General features: G+C 42.5%; 1 protein-coding gene across 1 annotated transcript in view; it reads right to left on the minus strand.

The window, feature by feature from the left end:
* Positions 1-6,382: 6,382 nt before the first annotated feature.
* gsg1l (gsg1-like) overlaps positions 6,383-16,424 on the minus strand; it is a 26,880-nt gene continuing 16,838 nt past the window's right edge. The window contains exons 3-5 of the mRNA XM_027284730.1: positions 15,072-15,224; positions 13,287-13,398; positions 6,383-10,242 (exon numbers count right to left, since the gene is read on the minus strand). Of these exons, the coding sequence (XP_027140531.1) occupies positions 9,876-10,242; positions 13,287-13,398; positions 15,072-15,224 (632 nt within the window). The 3' untranslated portion in view covers positions 6,383-9,875. The remainder of the gene's footprint in view (positions 10,243-13,286; positions 13,399-15,071; positions 15,225-16,424) is intronic.

The raw sequence follows: 16,424 nt of genomic DNA on the forward strand, positions 1-16,424 counted from the left end.
TATATATATACACTAGCTCTCTGCCTGATAGTCCACGTGCCGTGAACCTTAGTGTTTCAGTGCCCACATAGTTCCCTACCTGTTTTTTGACCCATCTTTGAGTCTTTAGATTCTGCCTCGCCTCGCTCTTTGAAGTTCACCTGTAAACACTCTTTACCTGAACTGAGTTGAACATTTGGGTATCATATCAAATCGTATCTGTGATATAAATGCAGTTTAAAAGCAGAATCACTCTCAGATGACAGCTGATGGTTTCCAGGCTGGCATTTCGGCCTCTTGGTCTTCACACAGGCTTTTGCATAAAGCCCACTCAAATGTGATCGAGCAGTACTACTCAAACAGGAATCTGAACACTTTGGTGCCAAAGTCTTGTTCCTTTGCCTACTCGTAGAGATTAAAGTAATCCATAGTCTGCTGGGTAGTCCCGACTGGATCAGGAGATCCTTGGAGCCCTCAAGTAGTTTGGGGACTTCATATTTTGGAACATTTCTTCATGATATTTAGTGTTAAATGTGAGAATAAGAGCAAAACGATGTCTTAAGGTCTTGATACACTTAAGACCAATAAACATACCAGCTCGCTGTAAAGTACTGGTCCAGGAAGTTTAACACACCGTCTGTGTTTGTTTCCACAATGTTCCACAAGATGTCAGTAAAAGTTCATAAATAGATTTTGATATACAGAAACCTTAGTGAGTGTGTGTACATGTTGCTGCACTGAAGGTAAAGTCTGTATCAAATAAAAACATTTAAATAGTTTTCTTTCTACTATTCCTCTGAGTTGAACGCCGACTGTCTTCACTCAACTAATTCAGCATGAAGTCCAGAAACTCTGGCTCTGGTTCTGGTGTCTGATACCTGAGCCTGACAGTCTCATTTCTCAGGGGTGGAAACAGATCGCTGTAATATCTGCACACCAGCTGTTGCTCACTCAGTTTGCTGCACTCCATCACCGCTCATAAGAGAGACGGGAGCTCTGAGGGAGTATTATGGTCAGTGTGGAAGTGATGTTCCTGATATTTAACTGACATTTCATACAGAGCCTCTGGAGACTGCAGTCTGATACAGAGTTGATCAGCTGCACAACGTCTGCAACGTGTTGCTCAACGTCCAGCAGTGCACAGGTTTTTAGAAAATACATCAACCATTTATTCTGACAGTTCGGAAACGATATTTGCAGACACAAATGTTGAACTCTCGTCAACACAAATACTCTAAAGGTCCAGTGTGTCAGATTTAGGGAGCTCTACACTCTGACCTAAGATGAATGAAGTTTGAGTTGGCTTTGCACAAAAATCGGTGGTGGGAGTGACCTCCACAGAAACCAAGAGTACTTCTTACTTTTATACTTTGAGTTCAGCAGTTGATTCAGTACTTCTACATTTACTGGAGCCTTTTTTGTATGTAAATCTTATCTGTACTTCTGTAGTACTACTACTGACGCTTAACATTTTTGATTGGCGTCACCTGTTCATGAGTTCTCACCTGTGTCTCGTTACCCTGCCCTTAGTTTCAGTTTGTCTTTGTTCAGTGTTCAAGCACAGGTGTTGCTTGGGTTTTTTGTTTTCCTGAACCTCACCTGCCGTTTGGACTTTGGATTCTTGCCTTGCAGGTTTGTTTGACTGCGCTGCCTTACGTGGTTTTGACCTGAGCTTCACCTGACATCCATAAGCTTTTGTTTACACAAAGTTCTTCCTCTAGATGTCTGAATTGAACTGTGACAGTAAAGTCAACATCGAGAACATTTTAAAGTTTCCAAGTCAAGTCCAAGTCACGATGACTTTAAGTTTAAAATCTTGTGGTATCGGCATGGTTGCGCTTCAGTCGTCTGTTTCTGACATCGTCACCCTGCAGGGACATGCAGAGAATATTAAAGACGAGGCAGGACAAAAAAAACCTGTTGATCACAAACACTTAATTCCCAGAACGTCACCACAACAATGAGGCTGTAATTAAAATGGATTGTTTGTGTGTGTGTGTGCTGGTTTAACAGTGCCAGCCATTACTCTCTATATCATGCTGGGGCAGCTGCTCTGCCAGCCGACATCTACGAGAAGTTTTTATTAAGTAAACTGCAGCGTAACGTTGTGTGTGTCCAATAGATGAACACATACACACACACAGACGGCCATCTTAGACAGCCAGGCAGTTAAAACAAATATACACAGTTTATACCTCTGCCCTCATGAGGACTGTGAGTTACATAATGCATTTCAAGGTCTGAAGCTGAACACAGTGCCCACAAAGGTGACTTGATGTGAACACACACATATATCCAAACTAAATGTATTTAAACACACTGATGTTCCTTCAGTGGATGTTTAAACCTAAAGACTTCTCAGCTGATTCATGGTCCCCACAGGAGTCTTCGCTCTAAAAGCTCCTAATCAGTTAATTTTTTTATTGACGTTGAATCAGATGATTGTGTCGCAAACCCGCTGAGAATTTTTCCATTTCTGTAGCTCTACAAACCTTTTGGCCTCTTTTAGCTCGTAGTCTTGAAGGCAACCTCTGCACCTGGAAGAGTCGTCATGGCTAACTCGTTACCAAACATCTAAACCTCCTCTTTGTTCTTTTTTCCTCTGCCATTATATCCACAGAGGCTGGCGTGACACTGGCGATGCTCCCCGTTAGTATTCCTGTAAACCTCCTCTTCTTTTTGCCGGTGGTACAAACACTCACACTCCCCACGGTAGTCTGAGCTCGCTGTCTGGGCAGCCTGGCTAACAAACTGAGCTAACCTTGGCTAACAGCTGCTGCAGGAGTCACAGAGAGAGATCTGCTCTGCCTCAGCTCTCAGTTTGTCAGCGTACCAATAAAACAGTTAGTGTTTGTACCAAGGTGTTATGGACCACCGGGAAGAGCTGACGGGGAGTGGAGCCAGTGTCATGCCAGAACCAGAGCTGGGCGATCAGGCAATGTAACCAGGCTCAGCAGCCTCAATGGACATAATGGCAGAGGAGAAGAGAGTGAAGAGGACGTTGATGGAGAAAGCTAATATATTGTTCAGATGAATGATCCATTGTGTAGTGAAGCTCAAACAGTAGAGTCGGTGCACGTCTTTGTCATATTTGAACACACCTGCTTTATTTACTCGTGGAAAACACTCAGGATATTTATGCATCTGTCTCTGCTGTCTGTGACAACCTGTTGTGTAATGCACGAACAAACAAATCGGTGACAGTAACCTGGAGGAGGACACAAATCACGGCGACACACAAGCTTTCCAAAGACAAGTCCCTGAGGTTGAGTTTAAAGGGAGGTGATATACAACTGTCTCTTCTCCAATAAAAGCTGCGTACCCAGCGGGGTGTTTTACAGTTGATAAGTACCAGCAGCAGCCTTGTAAAAAGTCCCACTTTTAATGAACGAGCTTCACGGCTGCTCTCTGACTTTGAGACGTCCTCTGGGATTCACCAGAACGCTCTCAAAGCTGCGTTAAACTGCTTCACTGCTCGTTTCTCCGCTGGATGTTTGATCAGAGCCGCAGAGACATTCAGCCAATAAAACGTTTTACTGCTAATAAATGGGCATATTTGATGATGTTTTGTTTCTTGGCTCAAGCTGCTAGAACAGCCTGAAAATCTTCTGCCTGGCTCGTCTGAACAAATTATTTACGCATTGTTAACATGAGAGCTAAATGTTTAACAAGGCGTTTACTTCACTTTACCTCAGATCAAGCTAGATTTAAAGTACAGTCTGTTTACTTCCTAGTCTACCTTCCAGTGACCAGCGGTGTCCAGTCGAACAGGGAATACAGCAGCCTACAGAGGTGGTTTTTATCAATATTAATTAATATTAATCAACATTATACCATTAATTTGAATCATTTCAACAACCTCACAAGACCAGAGTCCTCACACAGCCAAGTTTTGATGCTACTCTGACACATGACAGAGTTTTTAGGGCTCTGGGCTGCCCCATATCTGCGTCCCACTGAGGCACGCCTGTCACACAGTAATAAAACACTTTCACAGGTTCCTATTTGTGCAGCCACAAAACCAAAGAGGACAAGTGGGCTGCTGCTCGGCCAACTTTAGCTCGGCCTTGTGACGTCCTTGTTTGTATCTTCTTTTACTTTTGTTCACTGTAAAATCCATCTCCATTAACCGGATACATAAAATATGATTCCTAATGAAAATGGTTATGCATTGATCACCTCCTCTGAGGAGCCTCAGAGGAGGTGAGTCTCGGGTGAAGCATGGGCAGTTCAGTTCATGAGAATGAAGGGTATTGATCGCTCGTATGTTCCATTGGAAATGAATCATATCGTTTAAAATACCTCCTATTCCCTTCTGCTTCTTCTTTTAGGTGTTCTATGACCATTTTATTTCAAATAATAATACTAGACTGACTGCAAACAACCCTGTGACATCTCCAACCTCAGAGCAGTGAATAAAAGCTCTTGTTTAAGACTGTGTTATTAATAGAGAAGGTCGTACAGTGAACCTGTTTGTACCGACTGAAAAATGCAGGTCCACCTTGAGATGAAGCATTACTGTCATCAAGCCCCATTAAGTCCAGGAGCAGCACACAAATATGCATCTAATGTATTCTTCAAGGACTGAGGCTCCGCTGTAGCTCATTTAGTGCCAAACAAGAGGTTCATGTCATTATGGAGGCTGGCTGAGAGCATCATGTGTTAACCAGGACGGAAGATTTGACTCGCATCTCATCAAACATGTGACTTTTTGTCAACTTTAAATCTGCAACAATAAATTATTTTATATTAAATAGCTTGATGAATTATTAATAAGCTCTTTAGCTTCTTTCAGCTCGTAGTTTTAGCTTTAATGACAGACTAAAGTGAAGTCAGTGCTAACAACCTGCAGTTCCTCTAACGTCCACTTGAGGCTGGCTCCAGAAGTGAGTCAGTCTCCATAAGTCCCCATGTCCAAATGTCCAACTTCACAGCAGAAATAAACATGTTTACAGCCTGGTACAAAAAACAGTTTTGGTCTCTGTAGCTAATTTCCCCGTTCATGACAACTGTACTGAGGGTGAATTTATATACAACTCACCTGTTCACATTATATTAAGGCTTAAAGTTATGCAGGATTAAGAGCGTGGACGCTTTGATTGACAGGTGGGTGTGGTTACAGGTGTCTGGTTTCGGTAACGAGGCTTCATTCAGCCAAGATGGAGACAACCTGAGCCTCCACACTGAGCTACACAACCGCTCTTCAGAAACCTGTGGGGGATGTCATGGAGACCTTGTCCAGGTTTTAGACAGTCTGTAGATAAATTAGGATTTTTTTAAACTGTACCAAAGCTACTCTAGTGGAAATCTAAAGCAGGAAATGAGCATCTGTCCCCTTTAATTGAATGAAATTGAATTAAACGATTGGCAGCGTCTAACGGCCAATTAACTGAATCTAATTATTTCTATGCCTGAAATCTGACAGACTGTGAAGCTGACCTGTTAAACTCAACAAACTCTGGCTGGGATTTTAAATGTCTGTGCACATTCTGGGTTTGTGTGACGGGTGCTACAGTTCGAATAAAGACAAATCTTCACTTTGAAAACATGGATTTTGTAAAGTCTGTGATGCAACAGTGACTGAACCAAGAGCAAGTTTAGATTCAACGTCTGCTTGACACTATAAAGAAAAGCAATCCTTTGGTGTGCTGTGGGTGGTGTATTAAATGTTTTATAGTTGTGTTGGATGTTAAAACATCTCTGACATATAATCCTATAAAACGTGTCAGGCCGTCTCTCTAATATTCTGAAGTTTCCTGACCTGCTGCCTTCAGTATCACCCTCTATGTTGTAATGAGGGAGGAAGACCTTCGACACAAATCACCCCTCTCCATTAACATTGTCCGGCGATGCAGTGAAACAGAAGCTTTAACTGCTCGGCTAATCTTCCCACGTTGCATCTCTGCCGGCCATTAGAGTCCATCCATCACAGCGGGCTGTGGAGATATTATGGATCAAAGTGGGTTGAGCTGACACGTCCGTAAAGGATGGCAGGGAGAGGAATCCATAAGAGCAGATCAACATGGACCTTCAACTTTAGAGGTTCAGGTGACAGCATAAATTTGTTTGAATAATTTATCTTTACAAATTATATTATTATGCACTGGAATTTAATTAATTTGCTGCCCTCACATTACATAATTGTTCCCTTGAATTAATCATTTGTTTGCACAAATTACCACTTGTATCCGCGATCTCTCCAACGTAGATGGAGTTAGTTATGTCTGTGAATAAGTTTATTTAGAAATATACTTCAATCTAAGAGGTTTGTGCTGCTTGCTCATCTTTCTTTGAGAAGAGTTCAATCTGGGGCAACTGGACTTGGCTGTAGCTCCATGAAGACCAGGCCATTGTTCACACCTGGTTCGTTAGTGCTCGTTGTGTCCGAGCCGTTGAGGTCGATGACGATGGTTGTTGGAGTCACATGAGGCTGAAAGGACAGCATTGGAGGTGTGGGTGGTGTCTGAGGCCTCCTCCTCTGTTGATGTATGATTTTCTATTGCCCTAATGAGGCTGCGATGCTCAACATTAGACATGAGAAAAGAAAACTGTTGGATGCTAACCAGTTAAAGTTTTAGTTGCAGTATGAAGGCGGGTTATCTTTGACCTCAAGGACACTGGGAATGTTCAGAAAATAAATTGAATCAGTCAGAAAAAAGACAAGAAACATGATGTGTAATACTTATACTAAATATATATAAGCAAATACATTCAAACAGAATATTTTCAGTTGTCACCAGCATGTTTACATCTGCGTACAGAAGATTGACAACCTGCCACAAACCACCAGTTTACAGACAGGCAGCACGAAGACTTAGAACTTGTATTTGGATTACGTCATCAACTCTCAGCCAATTTAATACTGCAGGTTACAATCCAGCACGCCTTACATAACAGAGTATTCCCAGTCATTGCACACTGCAAGAACCCAGGAGAAACTGTGGTGACCACAGCAGGAGCTGAGATTTCTGTCCGTCTATAGACTGACAGCAAATTTAAATACCTTTAAACATTCCAGACAAGACTCATCTATGGGTTATTTCTCAGGACATTATTTGTTGTTGTTAATGGATTACATGAAACATTGCTGATATTAGCTCATTAAACCAAAGTAAAAGATGAAACATGTCATGTAAGATGTTTCGATGTACAGACGATATTCAGATCTGACATGCATGTTTGGCTGCTTTACTTTACACTTTAGTAAATGTTTGGGAGGTTCTGAAGAGTTTAACTACATTTCCCAGCATTCAGGTTGTGTTTTACAGAAGCTGAGGACAGCAAGGCTTACATTTATTTTTATAATTTATAATGTTATGTTAATCTCAAGTTATGTAGTTATCTTGAAAAACAAGCTTTATCTCCAGATAACGGCATGACTGACCCGTTATCATGAGTAAACTTATGTGAAATAATGAAGTTTTTCCTTGCCACTATTATCAAGTGCTCGCTCATGGTGGGAGTTGTTGGGTCTCTGTAAGTAAAATAAAGGAGGACCTGTACCCGATTTATACAAAATGAGATAATTTGGCGCTATATGAATAAAACTGAATTTAAATGGCTGGAATATCACAACACCCCGAGCTCCCTACACAAACAATATCAAATATCGACATCTTCAATAAAGAGTATTTTTAAGATCCTAGAGGTTCTTTGTGAAAATATCGACCACCTGCTGCTGAATAACACCTTTAGTTAGTAGTTGGTATAAATGGTACTCCAACTGCACCCAAAGCCTCAGCGGGTCTTAAAGTTCATGTTGGATGAAGCTCCAGGTTTCAAGTTGTTAAGTTCCTGCAAGAGAAACTTGGACCACATATGTTCTTTCATTCAGGTCAGCGATTCTCTACCTAACAGACCAAACAGAGAGACATTCATAGATTATCTTTTACAAATTCACTTCATAGCTGAAAGGAAACAGCGCTGCAGAGTCCGCTCAGTGATCCATGAGCATCAGCCACTCGCGCTCTTTCTTTCTGAAATCCAGAGTTACTATTAGGATTTATTTCCTGTGTGTGACGTACGTCCCCTTTGAGACCCACATACAGTACATTCATGCAGTTAATTTTCACAGAGGTCAGAGGTGAATGGTTCCCTGCAGCAGCCGGAGGTTCGGCAGGCTCCCCAAGGACGCTGTGACGGTGCAGCACATTAACTGACCCTCTGACCTCCGGGTGATGGGGCTGTCAGTCACATACTTGGCCTGCCGACAAACAGAATGTAACACGAAATATGTTTTATGGATAAGATTGAAGTTTGGTACGAGAGTGAAAGCCTTTATAGTCAGCTTTGTGCTCTAATAATTCATTCAAGGGTGCACTGTGTCAATATCTGCCCGAAGCCACTTCAAACTCCTGCATGTGAACGGACTGTTCCTCCCCTACGTTTAAATATGAAGACAATGGGCCTCGTGCAAGAATCATCTCTTAACTGCACAACTTGTCGTACACCTGCAACCTGAATCTTTTCAATCAATGCACAAATAACACAATAAAATTGTTCCCCCCAAACGTGAAGCACATCTTCGCCTCGTGTTACTTGCTGAATCATTTGTGCAGTAAATATTTGCCTCATTCTGTCTTTCTACAAAATGAACAAATGTTTTGATTGCAATAAACGGAGTCTGTTAGGCCTCCAGGACAGAGACGATTCATTTCAGGGGAGAAACACTGAATGTAAATATACATTTGTTTGTTTGGAGGAAGAGTCCACGGGGCACCTTTAGATTAAATTTGTTAGTGAAGGACTTGCATGAGGCCCAGTGTGTCGTAATTGTGGGAGAGAAATTAAATGACGGTCTGCAACTTTAATTTGATGGAAGGGTCCACGATCTGTTAGCATTGAAGCTCATTAGCAAAGGTCATGCAGCTTTTTACAGTTCGCTGCAGGAAACATTTGAAAATATTCATCTCTGTGTCACGTTAAAGGCTTTACTCTTTCCACAACTCGACCTGAAGCAAGAATGAAATACAAAAACGAAGCTGCCGGAGATGTTAATCAAACATTTTGTCATTAAACTCAGCAAGATCGACACGGCAGTGTCAGGAACAGGACACAGCCTCGACGTGACCTGTCTCAAAGTGCTATGTGTAATATTTTCTGTTTGTCAGTTTCCTGCCCCGAGGCCGATCGTGCTGCTTCATTGGTCCCATGATGACATGATGGATCCAGACTGGAAAATAAGTTAAGCTGCAGTTCTTCTGACGGCCACGACATGCTGAAAAACCTTTGTCTCTCTTCAAAATCCTGTGGTCGACTCTCCATGTTAATATTCAAGATGAACGAGCATCTCCTTCAAGTTAAATTCTCAGCATACAAGATGTTTTTCCGGTATAACAGCATGCATAACACCTCACTGAAATCGTTGGTTTCTCCCTTATGTCATCTCTACAGTTGGTTACAATGAGCCTCCAGCATCAGTTACCACAGTCATTGTGTAGTTATCTCAGCAAGATTAAGGCCAAATGTTTCAACACAAATGATCCCGTGAGTAAACTCAACATGCAAAAATTTGCTTTGTTTGGTATTTTTGCTACTGTTACGCGACTCTTCAGCTGTTGAAAAAACTTCCACAGACCCACACTAACGTTTCAAGGCTGATAATATGGATGTTAAAATACTACACATGGCACCTTTTTAAATATGCTGCTGTCTGTCCACGAAGAATCTGAACTCCCACATCTGTTTTCACATTTTAAATCATTTCTATGTAACACATAAACAACATATCCGTATCATTTATCCGTGTCTTCTTGTCCAGTTATTCTTCTTCAAACTGAAAATAAGGGCTGCTGTGCTTTCGTGTTCGGAGGCAGAACCTGAGTCCAGTTCTGACCTCAGTAGCGGTCCACCTCATCATCTCATCCCCCCATGACCCTTACGTTAACGTGGATGACTCAGCACTGCTCCTCCCCCAGAGAGTCTGTATTCTCCCCCAGGTCTATGGAAGCTGACGTGGCTCTCATCTTGTTCCGTCCGTGACCTGGACCCGGACCCGGTCCTGGACCTGGACCCGAGCCCCCGACTACAAGCCCGGCTCTGGTTGCTCCGTGTCCGGGGTAGACCTCCACAGTGCTGGAGATGGATTGGAGCGAACGGTCCCGGAAGTAGTGGAAGGCTTCCTGGTCCAGGTAGTTCTGCTCCTCGCGCAGGCCCTGCTCGAACAGCTTACGCTTGTGTCTGAACTCGATCACCGTCTTCGTGTAGGAGTTGAGGGTGGTGACGGAGGCGGCCATGCAGCAGGTGAAGGAACCCCACGCCATGCTGTTTAGAGAAAGACACGATGGAGGGAAGAAGTGAAGCTCTGGCATTCTTATATATTTGACCAAAACAGCTGTTAGCAACTGCTACCAAGGTCTCAGTATCGACTAAAAAGGACATCGTGGTACTATGGACAGTATAAGATGTCTTCCTCTGGACTGAAGTGTTGGTTGGACAGAGGACACGATGACCGTCATTGTTATCGAGGTACTCTGAGACCAGCCAGGTGGAAAAGATGGAGGACGGAGACGGTTTCCTCAAGGACTAAAAGCACTCAGAGAAACATCTGTGGTGATTCAGAGAAGACCTCGGGCTAACGTTAGTGGACAACATGACTGATGTGCTGCTAATTGAGCGAGCGTCTCTGATGGGAGAAGCTGTGATATCAGGCGGCTGTTAGAGACGCCGACAGTCATAAACATGCTGAGTGAGGCACGGAGACAGAGACGAGAATAAAAGTCTAAAATGAAGCAAAACCAAGGACGCATCCATCAACCTTTATCTGAAAACACAGCGACCCAAACTCATTTGATGTTATTTGATTTAACGTCAGTCGCAGCGACATCAGTCACTTTTTTCTGTTTCTAATTTAACCGTTATTGTCTCACAGAGGAATCTGAGTGTTTACCGTAAAACTGGATCAAAATTACAATAATAAATCATAAACACAGTAAAAGACAAAACGAATCACACAAACTCAGATCAAAATCTGAGTTTTCTGGTTCACTGAACCTATTTATTATAAAACTGATTCCTTTGTCATCTGAGGACGTAATCGAGGCTTTTCGATGCTCAGTACATTTATAGCTTTTTTGTTTTGCATGAAAGTGCAACTTTTATAACACTGAATATCAGAAATGGTTTCCTCACGAGTAGCATGTCTACGATTAGTTTCAAACCAAATGTAGCAATCTTTGAATCGGATTTTCATTTTCTTCCTTTATTAGACAGAGAGAGATTGGACTGATTCCAAGTCAAGATCAAGACCAGAGTATATCGAGACTGAAAGACTCTGAGGGGTTGATACCAAGATATTATGAGACCAGGTCAAGACCAAGACCAGACAGTATATAGCATACTTGAACATTATCAACATTATACAGCTACTCACGGAATTTGACACAAAATATTGATTTCAGAAATATTTCATTGATTTAAATTTATTTAAACTGTAGAATCAGATTTGAGTATTAAAAAAAAGCCAGGTAATATTCAAATATAATATTTTGTAAACATACACAAGCTACAGCGATGATGGGAATCGCGTGGCTGTCTGAGTCGGTTCGAACTTATCGTGACGACATCTTGGAAATGTTTTTACTGACCTCGTTTTCACTTCTCTGAGGCTGAAACGAAGCCAAGGTCAGTTTGTAGAGAGAGTCCGAGCACATCACTCATCCTTCAAACTGGAGCACATTCACACTTTTTATAACGTCCTGAAGGAGTCTCTGTGGCCTCCTGCTCCAGGCGAGGTTAATCACTCGTGCTCAACGTATTCCACTTTAACAATCCTCAACGACTCCCTCGTGATGTTGAATAAGAGCCTGTCACTTCAGTGACTGACAGGGAAAATCTGCTTTTCACAGTTGCCTGTCTTTTACTATTAAATGATGGTTGTAGTTTATTCTGTTGCTTTGTGTAATCCCCTACATGTTGGCTTTGGTATACACCAAATAAAGATTATTATTGCTGACCTTGGAGAGAGCTGTCAGAAAAATTTCATTTCAAGGTCCATTTAGGCAATTTAGGTTCAAACGTCTTGCCCAGATCTGTTTTTGTCACATCCAGATTGATGTTGAGGTTACAGGATTAGTTGGAGGTCAGAAGTCTAGACCTGTTCTCCAGCACTACAGCAAAGGTGATTATCTGCGGAAGTCTCAAAGGTCCGAAAAGATTAATAACAGATTCACTGATCAGAATTCGAAGCCACAGAGGTTTTTCTTTCATGACAGATAAACCTGAGCTTGCTCTGCAGACAAAATGGCTGTGCATTAATATTTAAATCTGAAATCTTTGTTGGTCGATTCTCCACCTGTTTGCTACAGAAAGAAACGTCATCTTTTAAAGGACTGTTCCACCTTGCTGGATACCGTGGGTCGGTTCTAATAATGTCCTGTCTGGGCTGTAGTCTTTTCTATGTTTGATCTTTAGCTTGATTCTTCCGTATATGTATGTGCCGTTATTCACAGCCTCGGGATCTTTTGGTGGCATTTGTTATGGTTACATGCTATAGCAAATGTTAGCTCGACCAATACTGATTATATTCAACAATAGTCACGTTTAACGCTACATGATGTGTTTGACATTGTGAGCAGAGAAGTCTGAGCAGGTCAAAGTAATGGATAAATATGAAACCTGGTTGAAACAATAACTACAAACAATGGATGAACTTGCTTAAAGTTAGAACCAAATGCAGTTAAAAGTGAACTTAGAGTGTGTAATCGTAGTCAAGGTGTGCTCTATATGGAAAGTGTTAACATTTACTCATGATGTTCATAGAAGGACCTGACGATGATCATGTGATATCATTTTTTAAAACTGTAACAGTAATGATATTATTATTATGATTGTTATTATTACTATTATTGTTATGAGGTTATCATATCCATGTTACACATTCACGGGAACATGTCTAGACGCCGTTCTTCTGTCCTTGATCCACAAATGAGCAAAGTGAAGTCAGACAGCAGCTGCAGCCTCCGAGCAGAGAGCGAGGGAAGGTCAAGGTGCGTCTTGTCTGGCTAATTATCCCAGAAACAACAACCCCGTCGCTCCCGTGTACCTGAACACCACCTGCCGAGCAGCATCCTAAAGAGACGATTCATCACCGGCTAAACGGAGCGATGATGTTTGTTTATCCTCACGTCGTGTGTTTGTCGGACACCGCTGAAACACTCGATAATTATGTATCCTGAAACATTAATGATGCAGCAGCCGCTTAACGAGTTTCATCAGAATTAAGGGCATGTACGAGCGTGTGTGTGTGTTTGAGTATGTGTGTGTGTGTGTGTGTGTGTGTGTGTGTGTGTGTGTGTGTGTGGACTGACCAGAATGACCAGCCGTAGTCCCAGCTGTGGGGCCTCCAGTCTTCAGGACCCAGACTGACCGTGATCTGGAACACCTGAGTGTACATCATGTGGGCCACCATACCCAGAAGACCTGCAGCACACACACACACACACACACACACACACACACACACACACACACACACACAGAGTCAATAATTATTCTTTGTATATTTATGAAGCATTTTTCAAGCATTGAACCCCACAGGGCACATCCGCGTCACACCGGGCCCGTGGCGCTGTTTTGGTCCGTTCTTCAGGCAACTTCAAACTCTCAAAACTTTATTTTGCCCGTTCACCGGCTGTCTCTCTACCGGTGCTCCCTCTCTCTCATTCTCTGTCTATGTCACTTGACCACTGCTGTCTCTCTCCAAATTAAACGTCTTCGAGTTTCTATTTTGCAGCTTGAATTAAATCTTGTGAGTCAGACTCAGATTTAGAAACTGGGAACAGGTAGAGTATCAGAGTTTGCACTTCTAACTAAAGTCTTTATCCTCAGTATGTTACATAACAACACAGACACTATGATAATTACCATTAGCAAAACAACAGTAAATCACATCAGCTCTGAGCTGCAGCTCAACATAATATCAGTAATAAATCAGAACACGTGCAGCTATTATAATTAGTAATTATACAGTACCAATTGATTTAACGTGCCAGTTACGAGACGTTCGATCAATTAGAGACGGAGATATAATCACTCATAAACAAACAGTAAATCAAAAAGGGCAAAGTGTAAAAGAGAGAGACATTAATGCAGAGGTTATACATCAAAACCACGACGTCGTCTCCTGAGTGTGTGCAGCACCGAGCCACAGTGAATAAACCTCACTGATCCAGATTTACAGTTCACCATAAAGAGAGTTTCCTTCCTCCGCAACCTCGACGACGCATTTCTAAGAACGAGGTCCTTCATCTGCTTTACTGCACGTCCTGCTGTGTACTTTAAGAAACAGCCTCAGTATGACCCGGCACAAACGTTTGTGTCCGAACCATTGACGTACATAAAGATGAGTGACACGTGTACAAATCAGAATCTCATATAGTAAACATTACATATGACAATGTAACTGTTAATTAACTGCTGCTAACTGAATCTGTTGTTAGTAGGCAACAGAACCGGGCTCAGCAGCTGGACCGGACCGGGTTCGTGCACAGTCTCTGAGACCAACAAGACTGTATGTAGTCTGAAATGCGCCTCACTGTCGCCTGTTTCCTCTCCTACAGTCGTATCAGAGCCGGTTTAAACATTTCCTACTGTGGCTGCTTCACATTAACACGAGGAATTCAACCCTCCATCCTGTTTCTGTAACGAAGGCTGCTCACGCTGCCGTGATGTTGATTTTTAAAACGTTGATTTGAGGACATTCATCAGCAGCTCATATCGTTAAGAACTGTGATTCAGATCAAATCCATCACTGTGACGTGTGGAGGACAGTGTTTATGATCTTCTCTGGTCAGTGGTGGAAATGTGTCTTTCTGGTCTGTTGGAAACGTCCTTGGAGAGGCCTGAGGAGGAGGCGAGCAGTGTGCAGCGTGGTGGACACCAGCCAACTCCTTCTGTAAGAGGTTTAACTTGAGTTGGAGAAAAATCCCTGGCATGGATACAGCGAAGGCTTCCAGGGGATAACCTCCGACCCTGGACGACCTCTCACAAATCTGCAACTCCACCACCACCAGATATCCTCGCAGTATTTCTGGATGTTAGAGGAGGAATGTGATGCTGTTTCGTGTCGTAAAGACGCTCCTGTTATGTCTTACCGGACAGCACGGTGAAGACGGCGGCAAAGGCGTTGAGTTTCAGGCCGTCGATGACGTTGCTGGAGTGGAAAAGCTCGAGACACATCAGACTGAAGCCGACCACCAGCAGCAGGATGTAGAGCACCTCTGACACCACCGACAGCCACAACACACCTGCAAACGCATCACACAGCTCGTTAACAACTTTAAAAGTGAACATATTCGACATGCAAACATTAAAGTATAAATAAAACCTCTGTCCTGCTTTTTAAAATAATTTTCTATTATATGAATAATCCATGAAATGTCTTAAAAATTGTTTTATACACGTGGGTACAGACGTTTTTGGTTTATTCTAAGTGTTATAAGTGTTTTTACTCTCATTTTGAAATAACATGACATTCAGCAGGGATCGCTGCAGTGTAAATTCACCACAACGTTCATCATTGTGTCTTCCTTTAGATGAACAGAGTCTGTTTGGAGCAGGCGATGTCTTTCAGACACAAAGACTCGGTTTTTGGTGCCAGATGAGGAAATTGAAACTGAATGCAGCAGTGACTTGTGGGAAAGTTCTCCTCATTTTCTGTCTACATTTTCCCTTCAGCTCCGTCGCTCTCTCAGACATGCACACTGACACAGAAGTTCATAAAACGAGACATAGAGTTGTGTCGAAAGAGCTCCTGGACTCTGAAGGTCAGGGATACGACTTATCAAACATCGGAAGCTTCTCCCCTCGACACCCGGGGAGGAAAAACCACCAGAGACCTCCTGAAGAAGTCTGAAATTACCAGACCAGAAATTATGGTCGTACTCAGAAGAAACTGACTCACTTACAGCTAAAAAAACTCTGAAACCAAACAATACTTTCTTCAGTACAGACACAGGAGCACAAAACACACAAAACATGTTTAACACATTTAACAAAACATGTCAAACTTCTCGTGCATCAGTGTGTAATCCCGTCTTATCACAACCTCCTGTACACTCCCCAAAAAAACGCTCTGGTTTCCTGCCTGAGAATATCCAATTAAAGAATTAAGATGCAGAATCTGATCGGGCGTGTTGATTCCAGAGCTGACACATTTGTGCTGTGACTAATGGTATAATAATGGAACGCTCTCGCACTTTAAACAGCCATAAACAGTGACTGAATCGAGCCGAGACTCGTCGGTATAGAGTCAAAACATTGAATATTTTGGTGTGAGGCAGTAAAAACATTTATAGTCAGAACCCTGAAGTGGATTAGTTGGGGAAAAAAAACATCCATCATATCAGCAGCGGACAGAAGATTCCTATGTTTGCAGATGACATCCAAGTTTACCTTTGTCTTGTTGGGGCGGCTGTGGCTCACAGGCAGAGCGGGTCGTCCACTAA

This window comes from Larimichthys crocea, chromosome XII (genome assembly GCF_000972845.2).
Source record: "Larimichthys crocea isolate SSNF chromosome XII, L_crocea_2.0, whole genome shotgun sequence".
Taxonomy (NCBI): Eukaryota; Metazoa; Chordata; class Actinopteri; family Sciaenidae; genus Larimichthys; species Larimichthys crocea.